Raw genomic sequence first — 15,911 nt, 5'->3', positions numbered from 1 at the left:
CCCCCCCCCCCATTAACCTTGCTTAAGTCGACCATTTTGCTTGCTAGCTTTCCTGCTGTCACCCCTCCCCACCTCCTCTTATCCTGTTCATTCATTCCCTTGATGTTTGTCCCACTGCCAGTTTTACCTTGCTCTTCCATGAGCCTTGCTCCAGGAGAAAAACAAAAACAAATCTCCCTCATGTTGCTGGCCATTCAAACCGCTACCAGAAGTGGTGGCATTGCCAACTGGCAGCAATGGCAGTGGTGGCATTGGCACTTCAACCAATTTTGTTCACTTCTGAATTCGATTAAATTTTTACCACAAAAACTTCAAATATGTACCTATACCTGTAAATATTTTGTTTCTTAGCAACAGAATAACAAGGGTTCAAAACTGGGAATAGATAAATGGCCCACACTTGCACGATACCTCAAAAAGTTGTGGATGGATTATGATAAAACTTGGCAGATGATTTGGTTATATGATGAGAACAAGTCGATTAGGTTGTGGTTCAGATCTGCAGATCTGGCCTATCAGTGGGATACAAAACCTAAACTGTTTAGCCTGGCGAAGGTCTGCGCTCCACAGAGTGCCGTTCTAGTTTGCATTACGCTGATATTTCTGGAAGCCTCGTATTGTGCATGCCATTTTAACTTCTGTTGCCATTTATAGTCATCATTTGCTTTCTTATTATTTATTAATGCAGACAGAGGAGCGTGTGTTGAAGAAGATTCGGCGAAAAATCCGTAACAAGCAATCGGCACAGGCAAGCAGGCGTCGAAAAAAGGAGTACGTCGATGGATTGGAAAATCGGTAGGAACCACCTTTTCAAAACGCACTTCCTTACACTGATTTTGAAGTACAGTACAAAGACGTTTTTGTGTGTGTGTGTGCGTATATGTATATGTATGTACATATATACATATACATATACACACACCTCACCAATGCTCTTGTGGCTGAATGGAAGCAAATGTCCACACCAATGTTCCAACATCTAGTGGAAAGCCTTCCCAGAAGAGTGGAGGCTATTATAGCAGCAAAGGGGGGGACCAACTCCATATTAGTGCCCATGATCTTGGAATGAGATGTTTGGTGTTCGGGTGTCCACATACTTTTGGTCGTGTGTGTGTGTGTGTGTGTGTGTGTGTGTGTGTGTGTGTGTGTGTGTGTGTGTGTGTGTGTGTGTGTGTGTGTGTGTGTGTGTGTGTGTGTGTGTGTATATATGTGTGTGTATCTATATGTATATGTATATATACACACATATTGTTACATTTGTGGGGGTAGATGATGAATCTCATAGAAAAGTTAGGAATGTGTAAGTTTTAGTATGGACCGTGTGACGTGAAGAAGAAGCCCACCTCGATGTAACCAAGTAGGGAATCTGTATAGAATAAGATCGTATATGTGTGTCCATACGAGGGGTGGAGCTATGCTCATTCGGTAGGGCTTAAGGATAGCCTCCAGTGTGTAATTGCCCTTTGATTTTTTTTTTCCCTTCGTTGTTATTGCATCAAAAATGGCCAGCATTACAACAACCCTAATTGCTGCCAGTATGACCGGACATGCCGATCGACAAAGGAACCCCACCCAGCCAAACACTCCCGAAGGACGATTAGACTCCGCCCCCCGACGACTCTTAACGAGGAGGCCGCGCCCCGGCCTTCGTGACTGGTTGAGAAGCGATAGAGTGGTTGAGTAGCGGTTGGTGATTGGACGAGTGTGACATCATCGAACATTCGAGAGCGAGAGGAAAATGACACGGTCTGGCCATCTTGGTCTCTCTTGTCCTGAGTTTGGTTGCGGGCGACCGCATCTCTCTATCTTCCTCTCGCTTTGTCTTGGTCGCACTGGCAGACGGCTGTGGTTGTGCTGCGTCCTTTCGTGAAGCCTTGGATAGTCACGGAGGAAGAAGAAGAAGCTGTCCCGTCGATCTCTTTGTCTTGGTGCCTTGGTGGAAGGCGGTCGTGGGTTGTGCTGGTGCGTTTTAGGTCACGTGTTTGCCTGTGAGGAGGAATACGGCGACGGTTTGCGGAACTCTTGGCGCGTCGGTCGGAGGGAGACAAAAGCAAAAAGGGACCGGCCACACGAAATCGCCTCACGTTCGAGTCGCCATGAACTGCCAGACCCAAGGTTCGAAGTACGCCTCCATTGGCGGCTTGGGTATCCCAAGGTTCGAAGTACGCCTCCAATGGCGGCTTGGGTATCCCAAGGTTCGAAGTACGCCTCGGAGTTGAAGCTCGTTTCGCTTATTTGTCTGAGGCCGGTCTTCATTGGCCACGGACAGGACATTTGGTGTCAGGTAGTGCGATGTGGACACTCCGTGTCTGGGGAACGAATGTGACACTCGCTGTGTGAAAACTGCACTCTGCTTTTGGAATCAAATTTTTTAACGACCGCCTCTATCTCAGAGGGAGGATCGATTGTCGTACCGGGGTGTCCAAATTTTTAGTTGATTGGTGTTGGGAAAGAGCGCAAAGTAGTGCGTCGCTAAATTTAAATTCTTTTCTTTTTTTCCCTGAGGTAACTTTAGCGTGCGTGGGAAAACTGCTCGTCAGCACAGAATGGTGGACGTGTATGAAATTGAAGAGCAGATTGAGGGTTTTGAGGGACAAGGAAGTGAGTCGGGGGTAGAGTTTTATGAGGGTAAGGCTGGAACCTCCTCTATCCTGATCGTTTGAACCCCCTCATCCATAATGTCGGAGTCTGAAACGCAGGGAGCAGATCCGATGGGTATCCAGGCCATGCTAAAACAACTAATGAGAGAACAAATGGACCAATTGGAGGGATACATTAATGGATTGAAGGGAGACATGAAGGGAATGTGTGTAGAATTGAAGGACAAAATTAATGTTCAGAATGAGCGTGGGCAACGATTGGAAAACAAAATTGATGGAATAATAGTGATGATGAAGTGAATGAATGATGGAGTGGATGCCTGAAATAACAAAATAAAAGCTGAAACTGAAGAAATGAAAGCCCAGAGAGTACAAAAGAATGAATTGCGGGCACAGGAGGGGAAATGTCCCTGGTCCATCTGGGCGCCGCCCGTGCGAGACAGGTCGCCGGACCCTAAAGGGGGTTGAGACCTCTGGGGGGTTCTAGGTGGTTACTCATTGGCACCTGGCATGGTGCATCATGAGGACCACTAGGGGGAGGTGTTGTAGGCCGCGCTTTGGTTTGGTGGCGGCACCACGGATGGCCAATAAGGGCCTGATGTGGTGACTGCCCGGGCATGCGGCCTGGCAGCCTCTCCCTGAGATTGAGACAGCCAGCATGTGGTGACCTGCCATGCTGTGCTGGTCTATGGACATGGGGCAAACCGCATGGACAGGAATGGATTGCAGCCCACCGGACAACCATTGGAGCATCTGTGGAACGTGATGGTGTGAGCATGATCTTCCACAGATGTACCGCTGTGATTTGTGGACTCTAGGCTTGGGAAGAGAGCCCTGGGATTAATTGGGAAATTAGAACGAGCCGAACATACGGGGCCATGCTCGGCTGGCAAGTGTATGGAGAAGCGCCCTTCTTTGGTGAAAGTAGTGAATTGTAAAAAATATTTGGCACGGGTAATTTGAGGGTTAGATGCAAAATTGAGGGGAATTTTGTTAAGTTGTGGTGGATACTGTACTGGGGCCAGTGACACCATTGTTGATCCAGGTGTGTTACACCAAAGTGTTGGAGGCTGGGACGAAATTCATAGATTAGCAGGACACAGCCTTCAACTGGCTACGGGGGCGACGGCTCCAATATTGGACCGCGGTTTTTAGTGATGGAGTTTCATGCAGTCTGGGGGTCAATGTGGTGTTATGGGTGGCCAAGGTGTGCGGACCGTTTCTTCTGGAATCGAGTCTCCTGGTGGAACACGGCTGTCAACCAGACCTTGGGTGAGGTCATATGTGATTGGGCACTGAGGGGGCTGCATTTGGTTGGACTGGATGGTGTGAGGAGGTGCAGGGGATGTGATGGGGATGCCACGCACTGAGACCGTGCCCTCCCCACCCCCTCCCCCCCGCAACCCCCCTTCATCCCCGTCCCAGGTCCGAGGCCTTGGGAATGGCAGAGTTGGCAGCAGGTGCTCACCACATTGGCCAGCTTGGGCTAGTGGAGCCATGGTCCTCACAGGGGGCCGAAGGATGGATGGTGGGTCACACCCTTGTGTACACTCGTGGGCCATGTTGGCATTTCAGCTGCTCAACTTACCCGATAGCCCTCGCACTGTAAGGGGCGGAGCTGTCGTAGCCAAGTGTAGTGGTGTAGTCGAGGTCACCGGAGGAGGCGGATCCACATGCTTGCCAGTACAGCTGGATAAAAGGGCATTTGTGGAAATTGATTGGCCCCATGGGATCAATTTAGAAATTCAGCATTGTGGATGGCACTCTTGGACTCAACCAATCTGCGACTACCTGCACTTAAAGGTAAGGTGCATTGATGTGTCCTGTCTCAAGTGTTCGGTACTTGCTCAGAAATTGGGACGAGTAATTTGGAGTCGGGACTGGCGAGAGTGACGACATGGTCGGTGAGTGGATCGGTTTGCGTGTGACAAAAAGTGTCTTGTGCTGATGTTTGTCGTGTAAAAGAGCTGGGTTGTGGTTGGAGTGTGAATGTGGGAATTCACAAGTACGCAGGCCATAGCAGTGTAGGAACACGATGACATGGTCTTTTTGCCCGACAGTGTTGTGAATTCAATGGCAGCGGGGGAGGGTATGGCATTTTGGATTTTGTGGGTGGGGAAGGTATGTGTGTCCACACTCCACAGGTACGGATCAAGCTCTGGAGGAGCGGTGACTGCAGCCTCCCCTGAGGTAATTTGTCTTTGGCAGCCGGTGGTGTCTGGAATTGGAAATCTGTCGGAGGAGGGTCTGGTTGGGCGACCAATGGGAATGGAGACCCCTGGTGAACCGGAAGAGGTTAGGAGAGCCTGAGGCCAAGAGAGCCTGGATGTTGTGGAGACCCTCCTCAGCAGGACTTACAGCTAAGGAGCTGTTTGGCTGTCAGGGACCGAGAGCTGAAGGGGGTGTGGATGGGGGTGAAGAAGTCATAAGTTGGGGGTACTTGCTTTTGGACTGCGGGCACCACAGCCTGAAGCACCCGTACAGTACCTTCCCGCTGCCTAATTGAGGAACACGCCTGTATGTAATGACGTTTAAGCCATGGTCTTGCAGGGGGGTTGGAATGAATGTTTTGATTATTTGAGTTTATGTGTGTGAGTGTGTGGGGGAAAATCCACTGATCCATGTCACTAACCTGTACCAGAAGGTCACCACCCGTGGAAATTTGGGTAAATTGGGATGGCTCCGCAGGTAACGTTGGGCATTGTGGCATACACCAGGGAACGCGGTCCTTATAGCAGGGGTTGAACAAATGTTCTTGAATTTTATTATGGTTTGTGGTTGAGGTGGTGACGTGCGATCTGTTACGCGAAGAAGAAGCCCACCTCGATGTAACTAAGTGTATCATATATGTATGATGTGTATCTATCGAATAAGATCGTATATGTGTCTCCTCATTAGGTAGCGCTTAATGATAACCCCCAGTGTGTAATTGCCCTGTGATTTTTCTCTTCGTTATTGCATCAAAAAGGGTCGCCATTACAACAACCCTAATCGCTGACAGTATGACCGGACATGCCGATCGGCAAAGGAACCCTGCCCAGCCGAACACTCCCGAAGGACGACGAGACTCTACCCCCCGATGACTCGTAACGATGAGGCCACGCCCTAGCCGTTGTGACTGGTTAGGAAGCCATGGAGTTATTGGACAGAGTGACGTTATCGTCGAACATTCGAGAGCGGGAAGAAAAAGACACGGTTTGGCTATCTTGGTCTCTCTTCTCCTGAGTTTGGTTGCGGGTGGCCGCATGTCCCTCTCTCTTTCTCGCTTTGTCTTGGTCGCGCTGGCAAACGGCTGTCGTTGTGCTGCGTCCTTTTGTGAAGCCTTGGATAGTCACGGAGGAAGAGGACGCCGTCCCGTCGATTTCTTTGGCTCGGTGCCTTGGTGGAAGGCGGGCATCGGTTGTGCTGCTGCGTTTTTGGATACCAAATCCTTCCTCTTCTCCAATGGCTTGATCTCTGATCATCAATTTGGATTCAGACCAGGTCACCCTACTCTGGACATGCTGCTTCTGCTGTCTCAACAATGGATGGAGGTCCTCAATGTCAAACAGGAAATTAGAGCTGTCTCCCTCGACATATCACGTGCCTTCGATACGGTCTGGCACCCCGCTCTGCTCACCAAACTCTCCTCCTATGGTATCCATGGAAATCACCACGAATGGCTTGCGGACTTCCTCTCTGGTCGTAGTCAACATGTGGCCCTGAATAGATTTCTCTCATCTCCCCTTCCTGTTCAGGCTGGAGTTCCCCAAGGAAGTGTGCTGGGCCCTGTGCTTTTTCTGGTCTTTATCAATGATCTCTCCGACTCTCTGGAAAATCCTCTCTATCTCTTTGCTGATGACTCCACTCTCTGCCGCTCCATACCTCATCCCTCAGATCGGCAGTCCGCAGCCTCCTGACTCTCTGCAGACCTGGTCAAAATCAGACTGGTCAAACAAGTGGAACATGCCTTTCAATCCTGACAAATCTCACACTCTCACTATGTCTCTTCGAAAAGATTGTCTGGACAACCCTCCCTGCCTGTGCTCTGTCCTCCAAGTACTCCTGCAGGTCGCACAAGATCTGCCTGCAACCCTCTTCTGGTGAAACTGCCAAAATCAAGACTCTCTGCTCACCTTCACTCTTTCATCCCGCTTTTCTCCCGCCTCTGGAACAAACTCCCCCACTCCCTTCAATCCCACTCCTCCCTCCAGGTCTTTAAAACAGCTGTTCACCACCATGTCTTATCTTCCCCAATCCCAATCCCAAACCTTGATCTTTTCTACCCCTGTTAATTCACCCCAGATCAACTTTTCTGAAATAGACTTCTTTCCTGAAAGTGCGAGCAGTGTCCATGTGGTTTTTTTAATTTTTTTTTTTTTACCTCTTACCCCACCACTCCCCTTCACATGCTTCCTCCAAGCCCTCTACCTCCCACAGATCTCCCGATGTCGCTGCTCTCAAATGTTGTACTTGTGTGCTTCCCCCTCTCTCCCCATCTTGTCTCCCTCTCCCTTTGTTTCGTCTTACGTGTGTGTGTGTGTGTGTGTGTGTGTGTGTGTGTGTGTGTGTGTGTGCGTGTGTGTGCGTGTGTGCGTGCGCACACAAGATATCTGGAAAAGTTCTGAACGGATTTGGATGAAAGTTGGTGGGATGATTGCCCTTGGGATAAGGAAGAATTGTTTCGTTTTTGGTGAAGCTTAGGATATTGTTACGGACACGACTTTGATGTTATGGTGGGCCGAGCGGAATGGCCGCCATGTTCGCACAAGTTACCCGATTATACTCGAACCTTGGCCGAGTCGCGCTACGCTAAATCAATTGAGGAAAGGACACAGCGGCTGGGTTAAAATGACACGACACCAGGGGTACAGTTCTCAAGACCTCCGGAGGAGGTTATAATATTGCGGAATGTTTAGATTACAGGGATGAGAGAGACAGCATAGAAAGATAGGCACTTAATTACGGTCTTATAGTAGCCCCGACAGACGACAGATAAACAGGACAAAACTGACTCACACGGGGATTGATGGCAAGGAAAGGCAGGTAGTCGATGGCTCAAGGTGCACCTTGGCTCAGGGGCAAAATCGACCCGGTCCGGTCCAGAGATGCGGGGAGGTATTCAGCGCTCGGAGGTGGCAACTTCTCTCTCCAAGCTGGGGGCGCATCTGACCTCACGTCCGGTAAGTCGCTGCGTATATCCGGCGGGGAGTGACACGCCCTCGGCTCGTTAGCTCCGCCCCAGATGGAATCGGCCCGTTGCTTCTTATTGGGTGCGGGGGTTACCGGGCTCCGCCCTTGACGAGGGGCCGACAGGCAGCCCCTTCGTGGTAACCCCGTCGGCGCATGGGCAATGGCGGCTAACCAAGCCGGACTGAGGACGCCCACTCCCCGCGCCGTCACCGCGCCGCCCCCCTCTGTTGTTGTAGTTGTTGTTGTAGCTTGAGATGATGGGAGGATGCGGAGATGAGGTTGTGGGGAGGTATTGGGAGGTCCTAAACTCACTACTGGTGCCATACAATCACATTCTGGTGCAACGAAGAGTCAGAATTAATGGAAACGAGTCCTTAACTGACATAGACTAAGAATAACTAGCAAGATGTCCGAAAGTTGTCTACGTGAGATGCGGTGGACCTGGGTACGACATTTAATGGGGGAAAAAGGGGAAGGTCGGTTCTACAGAGTGTTGTTTACAGACAATGGGACTAGGGAATGGGGGATTGGGGATAGTTGGGGAGTATTGGGGAAATAGGGGAATATTTACAAGCGGATATGGAGGCCAAATCCCATATCCGCAACAATATTATTCCAGATCCAGGAATTTTTATGAGGAATTTTTTTTTCTGTTTTCCTTTAAAAAACATTTTCTCTGCAATAATTGGACCGATTGAGAGCAAATTTTCAACATAGGAGGGACTCACTCTGTAGAATATTTTAATGGCAAATATGACGTCACAGGTCACGTGGTTCGGCCGCCATATTGTTTTGAGTGGAAAACACTAAAACCCGATTTTCTCCAAAATGCCTGAACAGATCGAGGCCAAACTTTGCAGGCAGAATCGCATACACATGACGAACAAAAAAAGTCAGTGAGCATGACGTCATGCATCACATGGTTTCAGAGTTATGACGTTTTAAAGTACAAACCTTTAAAACCTAGCTCCTCCCTCATTTGTGATCCAATCGAGGGGAGACCTCACAGGTCTGTTCAGCATATCAGTCTACTAAAATGTCCTTTTGGAATTTGCGATAGGTCACGTGGTTTGGCAGACGTCGTTAATTAAACGCAAATAATAAAAACATTCATATCTCAATGAACCACTTCATTGATCGACGTGAAACTTCTGTTACGGATTCGTCACTTCCGTTGTGGTGGTTTGCATCCACTGTAAATATTTCTGGTTCCATTTACTATTATAGTTTTCAAAAGGTTTATTGTCCATGAACTGTTTTCGAAAGGTAAAAAAGTTAATGTTAAAAGAAACAGGAAACCGGATCGGGAACCGGACGACGAAGAGGAAGAAGAGAGTCGGACAAGAAGGAGCCAAGCTACTTGCGGTCTGGAGCGAACATTGGCGAGCAGAGTCACGAGCGAACTTTTGGGTTTCCGGGAAAGGGATTCCTGCGACAGAGTTGTCATCGCTGTGACCGATCAACCTGCGTGTCAGGTTTTTGGCGGTGGATTCCGAGGAGAATTATCGCCGGGCCGTTACGTCTCAAGAACGGGTCGTCGGCCATTTTGACTCGCGCGTCGAGCAAGGTTTCTTTGCTTCGTCAGCCGTTTTCACCGCTTTCAGACGTATCTGGTGTGTGTGTGTGCACCGTGGCTTCTGAAGATGAATTTGCGGTTTGCCGACGGTGAGCCATGAAAGTGCATACCTGAGGGTGTGATTTCCCAGTCGCCTTGAGGGCGCCTTTGGGCTGTACTTCAGCTTTGGGCTGTGTGACTGTACTTGCCATCCGCACGGGATTCTGGTCTCGATTGGACATCGTTCTGGTGATCGCTGGAGCGAATCAACTTTGGGCTTGAAGCCGGGAATAAGAGACATTGGGGATGTTCTTGTTTCACTCACTTGGAGCACAGTGAGTTATATATTACAAAACTGATGGTACCATCATAGGACATATTGATTGTACTTTTGATTACTATTATTGTTGTACTGTTATTCTTGTGTGATCTTAATACAATATTTTTTTTGTGAGTACCAATTGGGGTGGCTTCTCCATTGATCTTTGTCATGCAGAATAACACATTTTTCTGCCGTGATTCCTCTTGGGGCTCAGAGGTACACCGTGACCAAGAGGTCGGGGAGGAGCACGTAACACTTCACACTGTAGTGGAAGTCATGAAGAGTAACAAGTGTGCAAACTTTGAAGATGATTGGATGTACGGTCTGGAAACTAGAAGTTGTTATTGCGTAAAGAAGAAGAGTCTTCGCCTGTGGACGATTAATGATTTATCACATGTACAGACTTGCAGGCATCGTTTGACACAATCTCCCGGGTTAATTTGAACCTCAAATAAAATTATAATTCCAGATTTGTCAATGGCTGAGGTATATTAACAAACGAATAATACAGATTTTGCAAAATTCCAACTTTTTTTAAAAAGATCGCATATTCACCCATGGTTGTGAGGCTGAAGAAGAAGAAACCTCACAAGGGCTTCCAAGACCAAATAAATATTTCTAGTTCTGGCTCTGCGATTTTCAGGTTTATTACTTCCGCCAGGGTGTAATGCATTCGATCGTGTCCATCCGTGTGTGTGTGTGTGTTCGTATGTTTGTGAACAAGATATCTGGAAAAGTTCTGAATGGATTTGGATGACAGTTGGTGGGATGATTGCCCTTGGGATAAGGAAGAATTGATTAGTTTTTGGTGAAGCTCAGGATATTATTCCGGATCCAGAAATTTTTTTGGGAAAGATTTTTTCTGTTTTACTGCATTAAAGCTTTTATTCTTATTCTTAAATGACGTTTTTCTCCTCTAATTCCGAGATATATCAAAATTAATTCTCTGACAGTTGGGGCTTACTTTCTTTTTCATTTATTGTTTTTGGGAGAGGGGATGTTAAACAAAACGTATTATTCCAACTAAACCCACGGCGGGAGTATGCGCTCTACTGAGTGGCGTGCTTCTTTTGTTTTGTTTTTTGTCAATAATGTTAGCTCTTACACGAGCCTCGATCTTGTATACAAAAGAAAAAAAAATCAACCTTGGAGAACATTGTAGCACCATTAAGGGTAGTGGTAAAAGCCTGATTGTGTGGCATGGAATAATGGTCTGTAACAATCTCGTTTAAGGACCGGTAATCCCCGCTTTCATTTAACCAACATAGTATGGTCACAAATAAACAATTTGGCAGTTTGTCATCGTGAGGGCCCATAATAATGGTGAAAACTGGATCGGCCGCTCTGCTTTCATTTCTTTGTGACCATAAATCTCAGATTTCAAGGATGTGAGTGCCATATGGACACCATTCTAGTTTGGAGGTGGTGTGGGTATAATTTAGGCACGTGGCATCAGCATAATGTCTTGTTTATGGTCAGAGTTGCTCCTTTTTGTTTTATATTATTACGGATGTCACCTCTGGGTAACTCCAAGAAAGCGGCGTGTCCTGAGAGATGACAGATGCTGTCTGCAAACCTTACCTCGGGCTGGATCTTCACGCCCTGAGTCTGTTTACCATGCTTGTGAATTAAGTGTGGCAGACAGGGAATCGTGCCAGCGACTACGTGGTGGTTACTTATTTGGCTGAGCGAATCAAGGCTATGTGCCGCATTATGTAGGCTGCCCTTAGAACTAGAGTCCCGGGCCATTTGCCCCCGGGAACACTATCTCAGACCAAGCACAAGCAGGATAAACCAATACACGTGGCAACACTTTCATGAATTGAATACACAGGCTGGAAAAGAAATGAAAGAGCGGAAAATGGTTGGGAGGTGATTGAGTGAGAAAAAATGGCGGGGAAATAAAAAAATCAAAAATAGCACATAATCCAACACAGATGAAACACATATTCGTTTGTCTTTACCATTATGTGCATATACCCGCCCCAGAGAACTTACAAACAATTGCTTAACACAAAATACACCAATGGATCCACAAGGAAAGACACAGAGGCTGAGTCGAAGGGGAAAGGTAATGTTGAGGTTGAGGGTTAAGAAAAAGTGGGACTTTTGGCATGCCCTCAGTGAACTTGTGGTCACGACCTTACCAATTGGAGCGACCTTACCACGGCCCGGGGCCCAAAATCGCTCCATGTAGCAGAGCCCCAATAGTCTGGGGCCCGTGCCGTGACTCGGATATCGGTGGGCTTGCGTTCGGAGGCTGCCTTGACCCAGTTGTGGTGCTGAAGATGACACCCGGGGCTGAGTTGGATGCTAAGCCACCGTGGGAACTATTCTTATCATATTCTAGCTATGGATCCCATCCCTCCCCACCCCCTATCCCTCTTCCAAGTAACAATATTTTAGCACACTGTCCTTTGCTCCACCTCTCAAAAGCAGCTTCCTTCAAGATGTCTTTCTGGGACCAATCCTGATCTTGAAATAGTCACATGAAAAAGTAAGTACACCCCGTGTAAAGTTTTGACTTTTCAACATATTTCAACATACAGCTATTTGATCTTCATTTCAACAATATTGACAGATAAAGGTGATATAATATAACAAATATCATGAAACATTTACATTTTGTAGTCCATTGCATAATTTAAATAAACATAAATGCAAATTTCGCATGTGGAAAAGGTAAGTACACCCCTACATTTATCACTACTTCAAATACCTAAAATTAGAATCAGGTGCACCAGCTCAGGTGCATATTAGAACATCGTTAGAGAGGATCTTGGAGGAACCTGTCTTATTTAAACCTCATACATTTAGTTTGGTTTGCTGTTTGTTGTTGAAGTGTGCAGCGTCACCATGCCTAGATCAAAAGAGCTCTCTGAGGCCTTCAGAAAGAAGATTATAGATGCCTACGAGTCTGGGAAGGGATTTAAAAAGATCTCCAAGCAATTTTAAATCAATCATTCGACTGTCCGGAAGATCATCTACAAGTGGAGAAGATTCCAAACAACTGCAAACTTGTTCAGGCCAGGCCGTCCCAGCAAGTTCAGCCCAAGAGCAGATTGCAAGATGCTGAAAGAAGTCTCTAAGAACCCCAGAATGTCATCACGGGACCTTCAGGTAGCTCTTGCCACTGTTGATGTCAAAGTGCACGAGTCTACCATTAGAAAGAGGCTGCACAAATTTGATCGACATGGGAGGTGTGCCAGGAGGAAACATTTGCTGTCCAGAAAGAACATCAGGACAAGACTAAAGTTTGCCAATGAACACCTAGGCAAAGACAAGCACTTCTGGAACAATGTACTCTGGACAGATGAGTCAAAGGTAGAGCTATTTGGCCACAGTATCAGAAGACATGTTTGGCGAAAACCAAAGACAGCATTTGACCACAAGAACCTGATACCAACTGTAAAGCATGGTGGTGGAAATATTATGGTTTGGGGCAGCTTTGCTGCATCAGGGCCTGGGCAGCTCACCATCATAGAATCCACTATGAATTCTTCATTGTACCAGAGGGTGCTTGAGGATAGTGTGCAGCCATCTGTCAGAAAGTTGAAGCTCAACCGAAGGTGGACCTTGCAACATGACAATGACCCTAAACATACCAGTAAATCCACCAAGTAATGGCTGAAAAGAAACAAATGGAGGGTTCTGGAATGGCCAAGTCATAGCCCGGATATAAATCCCATCGAGATGTTGTGGGGGGATTTGAAACGAGCTGTGCATGCAAGAAACCCCTCAAACATCGCACAGCTGAAAGAATACTGCATGGAGGGGTGGGCAAAAATTTCTCCCAGTCGACGTCAGAGACTGGTAGACAGTTATAAGAAACGCCTACTTGAGGTTGATTCTGCCAAAGGGGGCAATACCACCTATTAGAGCCAAGGGTGTACTTACTTATTCCACATGCGAAATTTGCATTTATGTATATTTAAATTATACAATGGACTACAAAATGTAAATGTTTCATGATATTTGTTATATTATATCACCTTTATCTATCAATATTGTTGAAATGAAGATCAAATAGCTGTATGTTGAAATATATTGAAAAAGTCAAAACTTTACATGGGGTGTACTTACTTTTTCACGTGACTGTATATCTTTCTCTGCTGGTGTTGAGAAAAATAAGCAACTAGTTGGTGTCTGAAACATGTCTTTTATTGCAAGAAAGTTCCCTGCTCTCACCTTGCCCTTCCATAAAGACTAGATATTTAATCTGCCAATTTGCTTTTACGGTTTGCCTCCTGAAAAGGAACAATCATGAATTTATTTAATATGTGTAATTATTTTCAGATTTGTATTATTTTAGCATCTATATACTGTACATTAATCCGCATCATGCTGTCGATGATGCTAATGGATGTTATAATTACAAATACTAGGGCATGCCCGTACTATATATATATCTAAAATTATATCCCCCCCCCCCCTCTATTTACATGAAATGGTTTGGTCCATTCGCAAAGCCAAAGCGAACGGCTTGCGAGTACGGTGACAATCCCCCCCCTCTATTTACATGAAATGGTTTGGTCCATTCGCAAAGCCAAAGCGAACGGCTTGCGAGTACGGTAGAACCCCCCCCCCCCCTCTATTTACATGAAATGGTTTGGTCCATTCGCAAAGCCAAAGCGAACGGCGAACGGCTAAATCGCCATAGCTCGGTAACTACTTGTCCGATTAATATGAAACCTTGAAAAGGCACATCCTCAGGTCCCCAGCAATATACCTGGCAAGTTTCAAGTATATCGGACCCGTGGTTGTCGAGAAACAGCGGTCACAGACACACATACACACAGAGATTACTGGAATTATAGATAGACTAGGGCATGCCCGTACTATATATATATCTAAAATTATATCCCCCCCCCCCTCTATTTACATGAAATGGTTTGGTCCATTCGCAAAGCCAAAGCGAACGGCTTGCGAGTACGGTGACTATCCCCCCCCTCTATTTACATGAAATGGTTTGGTCCATTCGCAAAGCCAAAGCGAACGGCAGTTACGAATCGCAGTTACGATGAATCGCAAAGTAGTTTTAATTAGTTTTAAAACATAGTTTAACGCCAACATAGTTTGCCAACGTGAAATAAATGAATACGCTCTCAAATGTGCCGTCCGAGGCAGAGTCTGTTCGCCACGTTCGGCACACGTGATAGCTCGCTGCTCTCTGATTGGTTGAATCGTTTTTTGGACATAGCTCGGTAACTACTTGTCCGATTAATATGAAACCTTGAAAAGGCACATCCTCAGGTCCCCAGCAATATACCTGGCAAGTTTAAAGTATATCGGACCCGTGGTTGTCGAGAAACAGCGGTCACAGACATACAGACATACAGAGATTACTGGAATTATAGATAGACTAGGGCATGCCCGTACTATATATATATCTAAAATTATATCCCCCCCCCCCCCCTCTATTTACATGAAATGGTTTGGTCCATTCGCAAAGCCAAAGCGAACGGCTTGCGAGTACGGTGACAATCCCCCCCCTCTATTTACATGAAATGGTTTGGTCCATTCGCAAAGCCAAAGCGAACGGCAGTTACGAACGGCAGTTACGAATCGCAGTTACGATGAATCGCAAAGTAGTTTTAATTAGTTTTAAAACATAGTTTAACGCCAACATAGTTTGCCAACGTGAAATAAATGAATACGCTCTCAAATGTGCCGTCTGAGGCAGAGTCTGTTCGGCACGTTCGGCACACGTGATAGCTCGCTGCTCTCTGATTGGTTGAATCGTTTTTTGGACATAGCTCGGTAACTACTTGTCCGATTAATATGAAACCTTGAAAAGGCACATCCTCGGGTCCCCAGCAATATACCTGGCAAGTTTAAAGTATATCGGACCCGTGGTTGTCGAGAAACAGCGGTCACAGACAAACAGACAAACAAACAAACAGACAAACAAACATACATACATACATACATACATACATACACACAGAGATTACTGGCATTATAGATAGACTAGGGCATGCCCGTACTATATATATATCTAAAATTATATCCCCCCCTTCTATTTACATGAAATGGTTTGGTCCAAAGCGAACGGCTTGCGAGTACGGTGACAATCCCCCCCCCCCCCCTCTATTTACATGAAATGGTTTGGTCCAAAGTGAACGGCTTGCGGAGTTTGGTAAAGAAATCGCCATAGCGTGCACAAACGCGCAGGAAAGCGAAAGAATCGCAAATTAGTTTTAATTAGTTTTAAAACATAGTTTAACGCCAACATAGTTTGCCAACGTGAAATAAATGAATA

General features: G+C 46.5%; 1 protein-coding gene across 1 annotated transcript in view; it reads left to right on the top strand.

The window, feature by feature from the left end:
• The window catches only part of LOC137436421 (cyclic AMP-responsive element-binding protein 3-like protein 4), a 68,334-nt gene that overhangs the window by 17,964 nt on the left and 34,459 nt on the right, over positions 1-15,911 (top strand). The window contains exon 6 of the mRNA XM_068130187.2: positions 689-795. Within this exon, the coding sequence (XP_067986288.1) occupies positions 689-795 (107 nt within the window). The remainder of the gene's footprint in view (positions 1-688; positions 796-15,911) is intronic.

Source organism: Myxine glutinosa, chromosome 11, assembly GCF_964187855.1.
Source record: "Myxine glutinosa chromosome 11, kmMyxGlut1.1, whole genome shotgun sequence".
NCBI lineage: Eukaryota > Metazoa > Chordata > Myxini > Myxiniformes > Myxinidae > Myxine > Myxine glutinosa.
The sequence above is the reverse complement of the archived record's forward strand: the minus strand, read 5'-3'. Positions and strand labels throughout refer to the sequence as shown.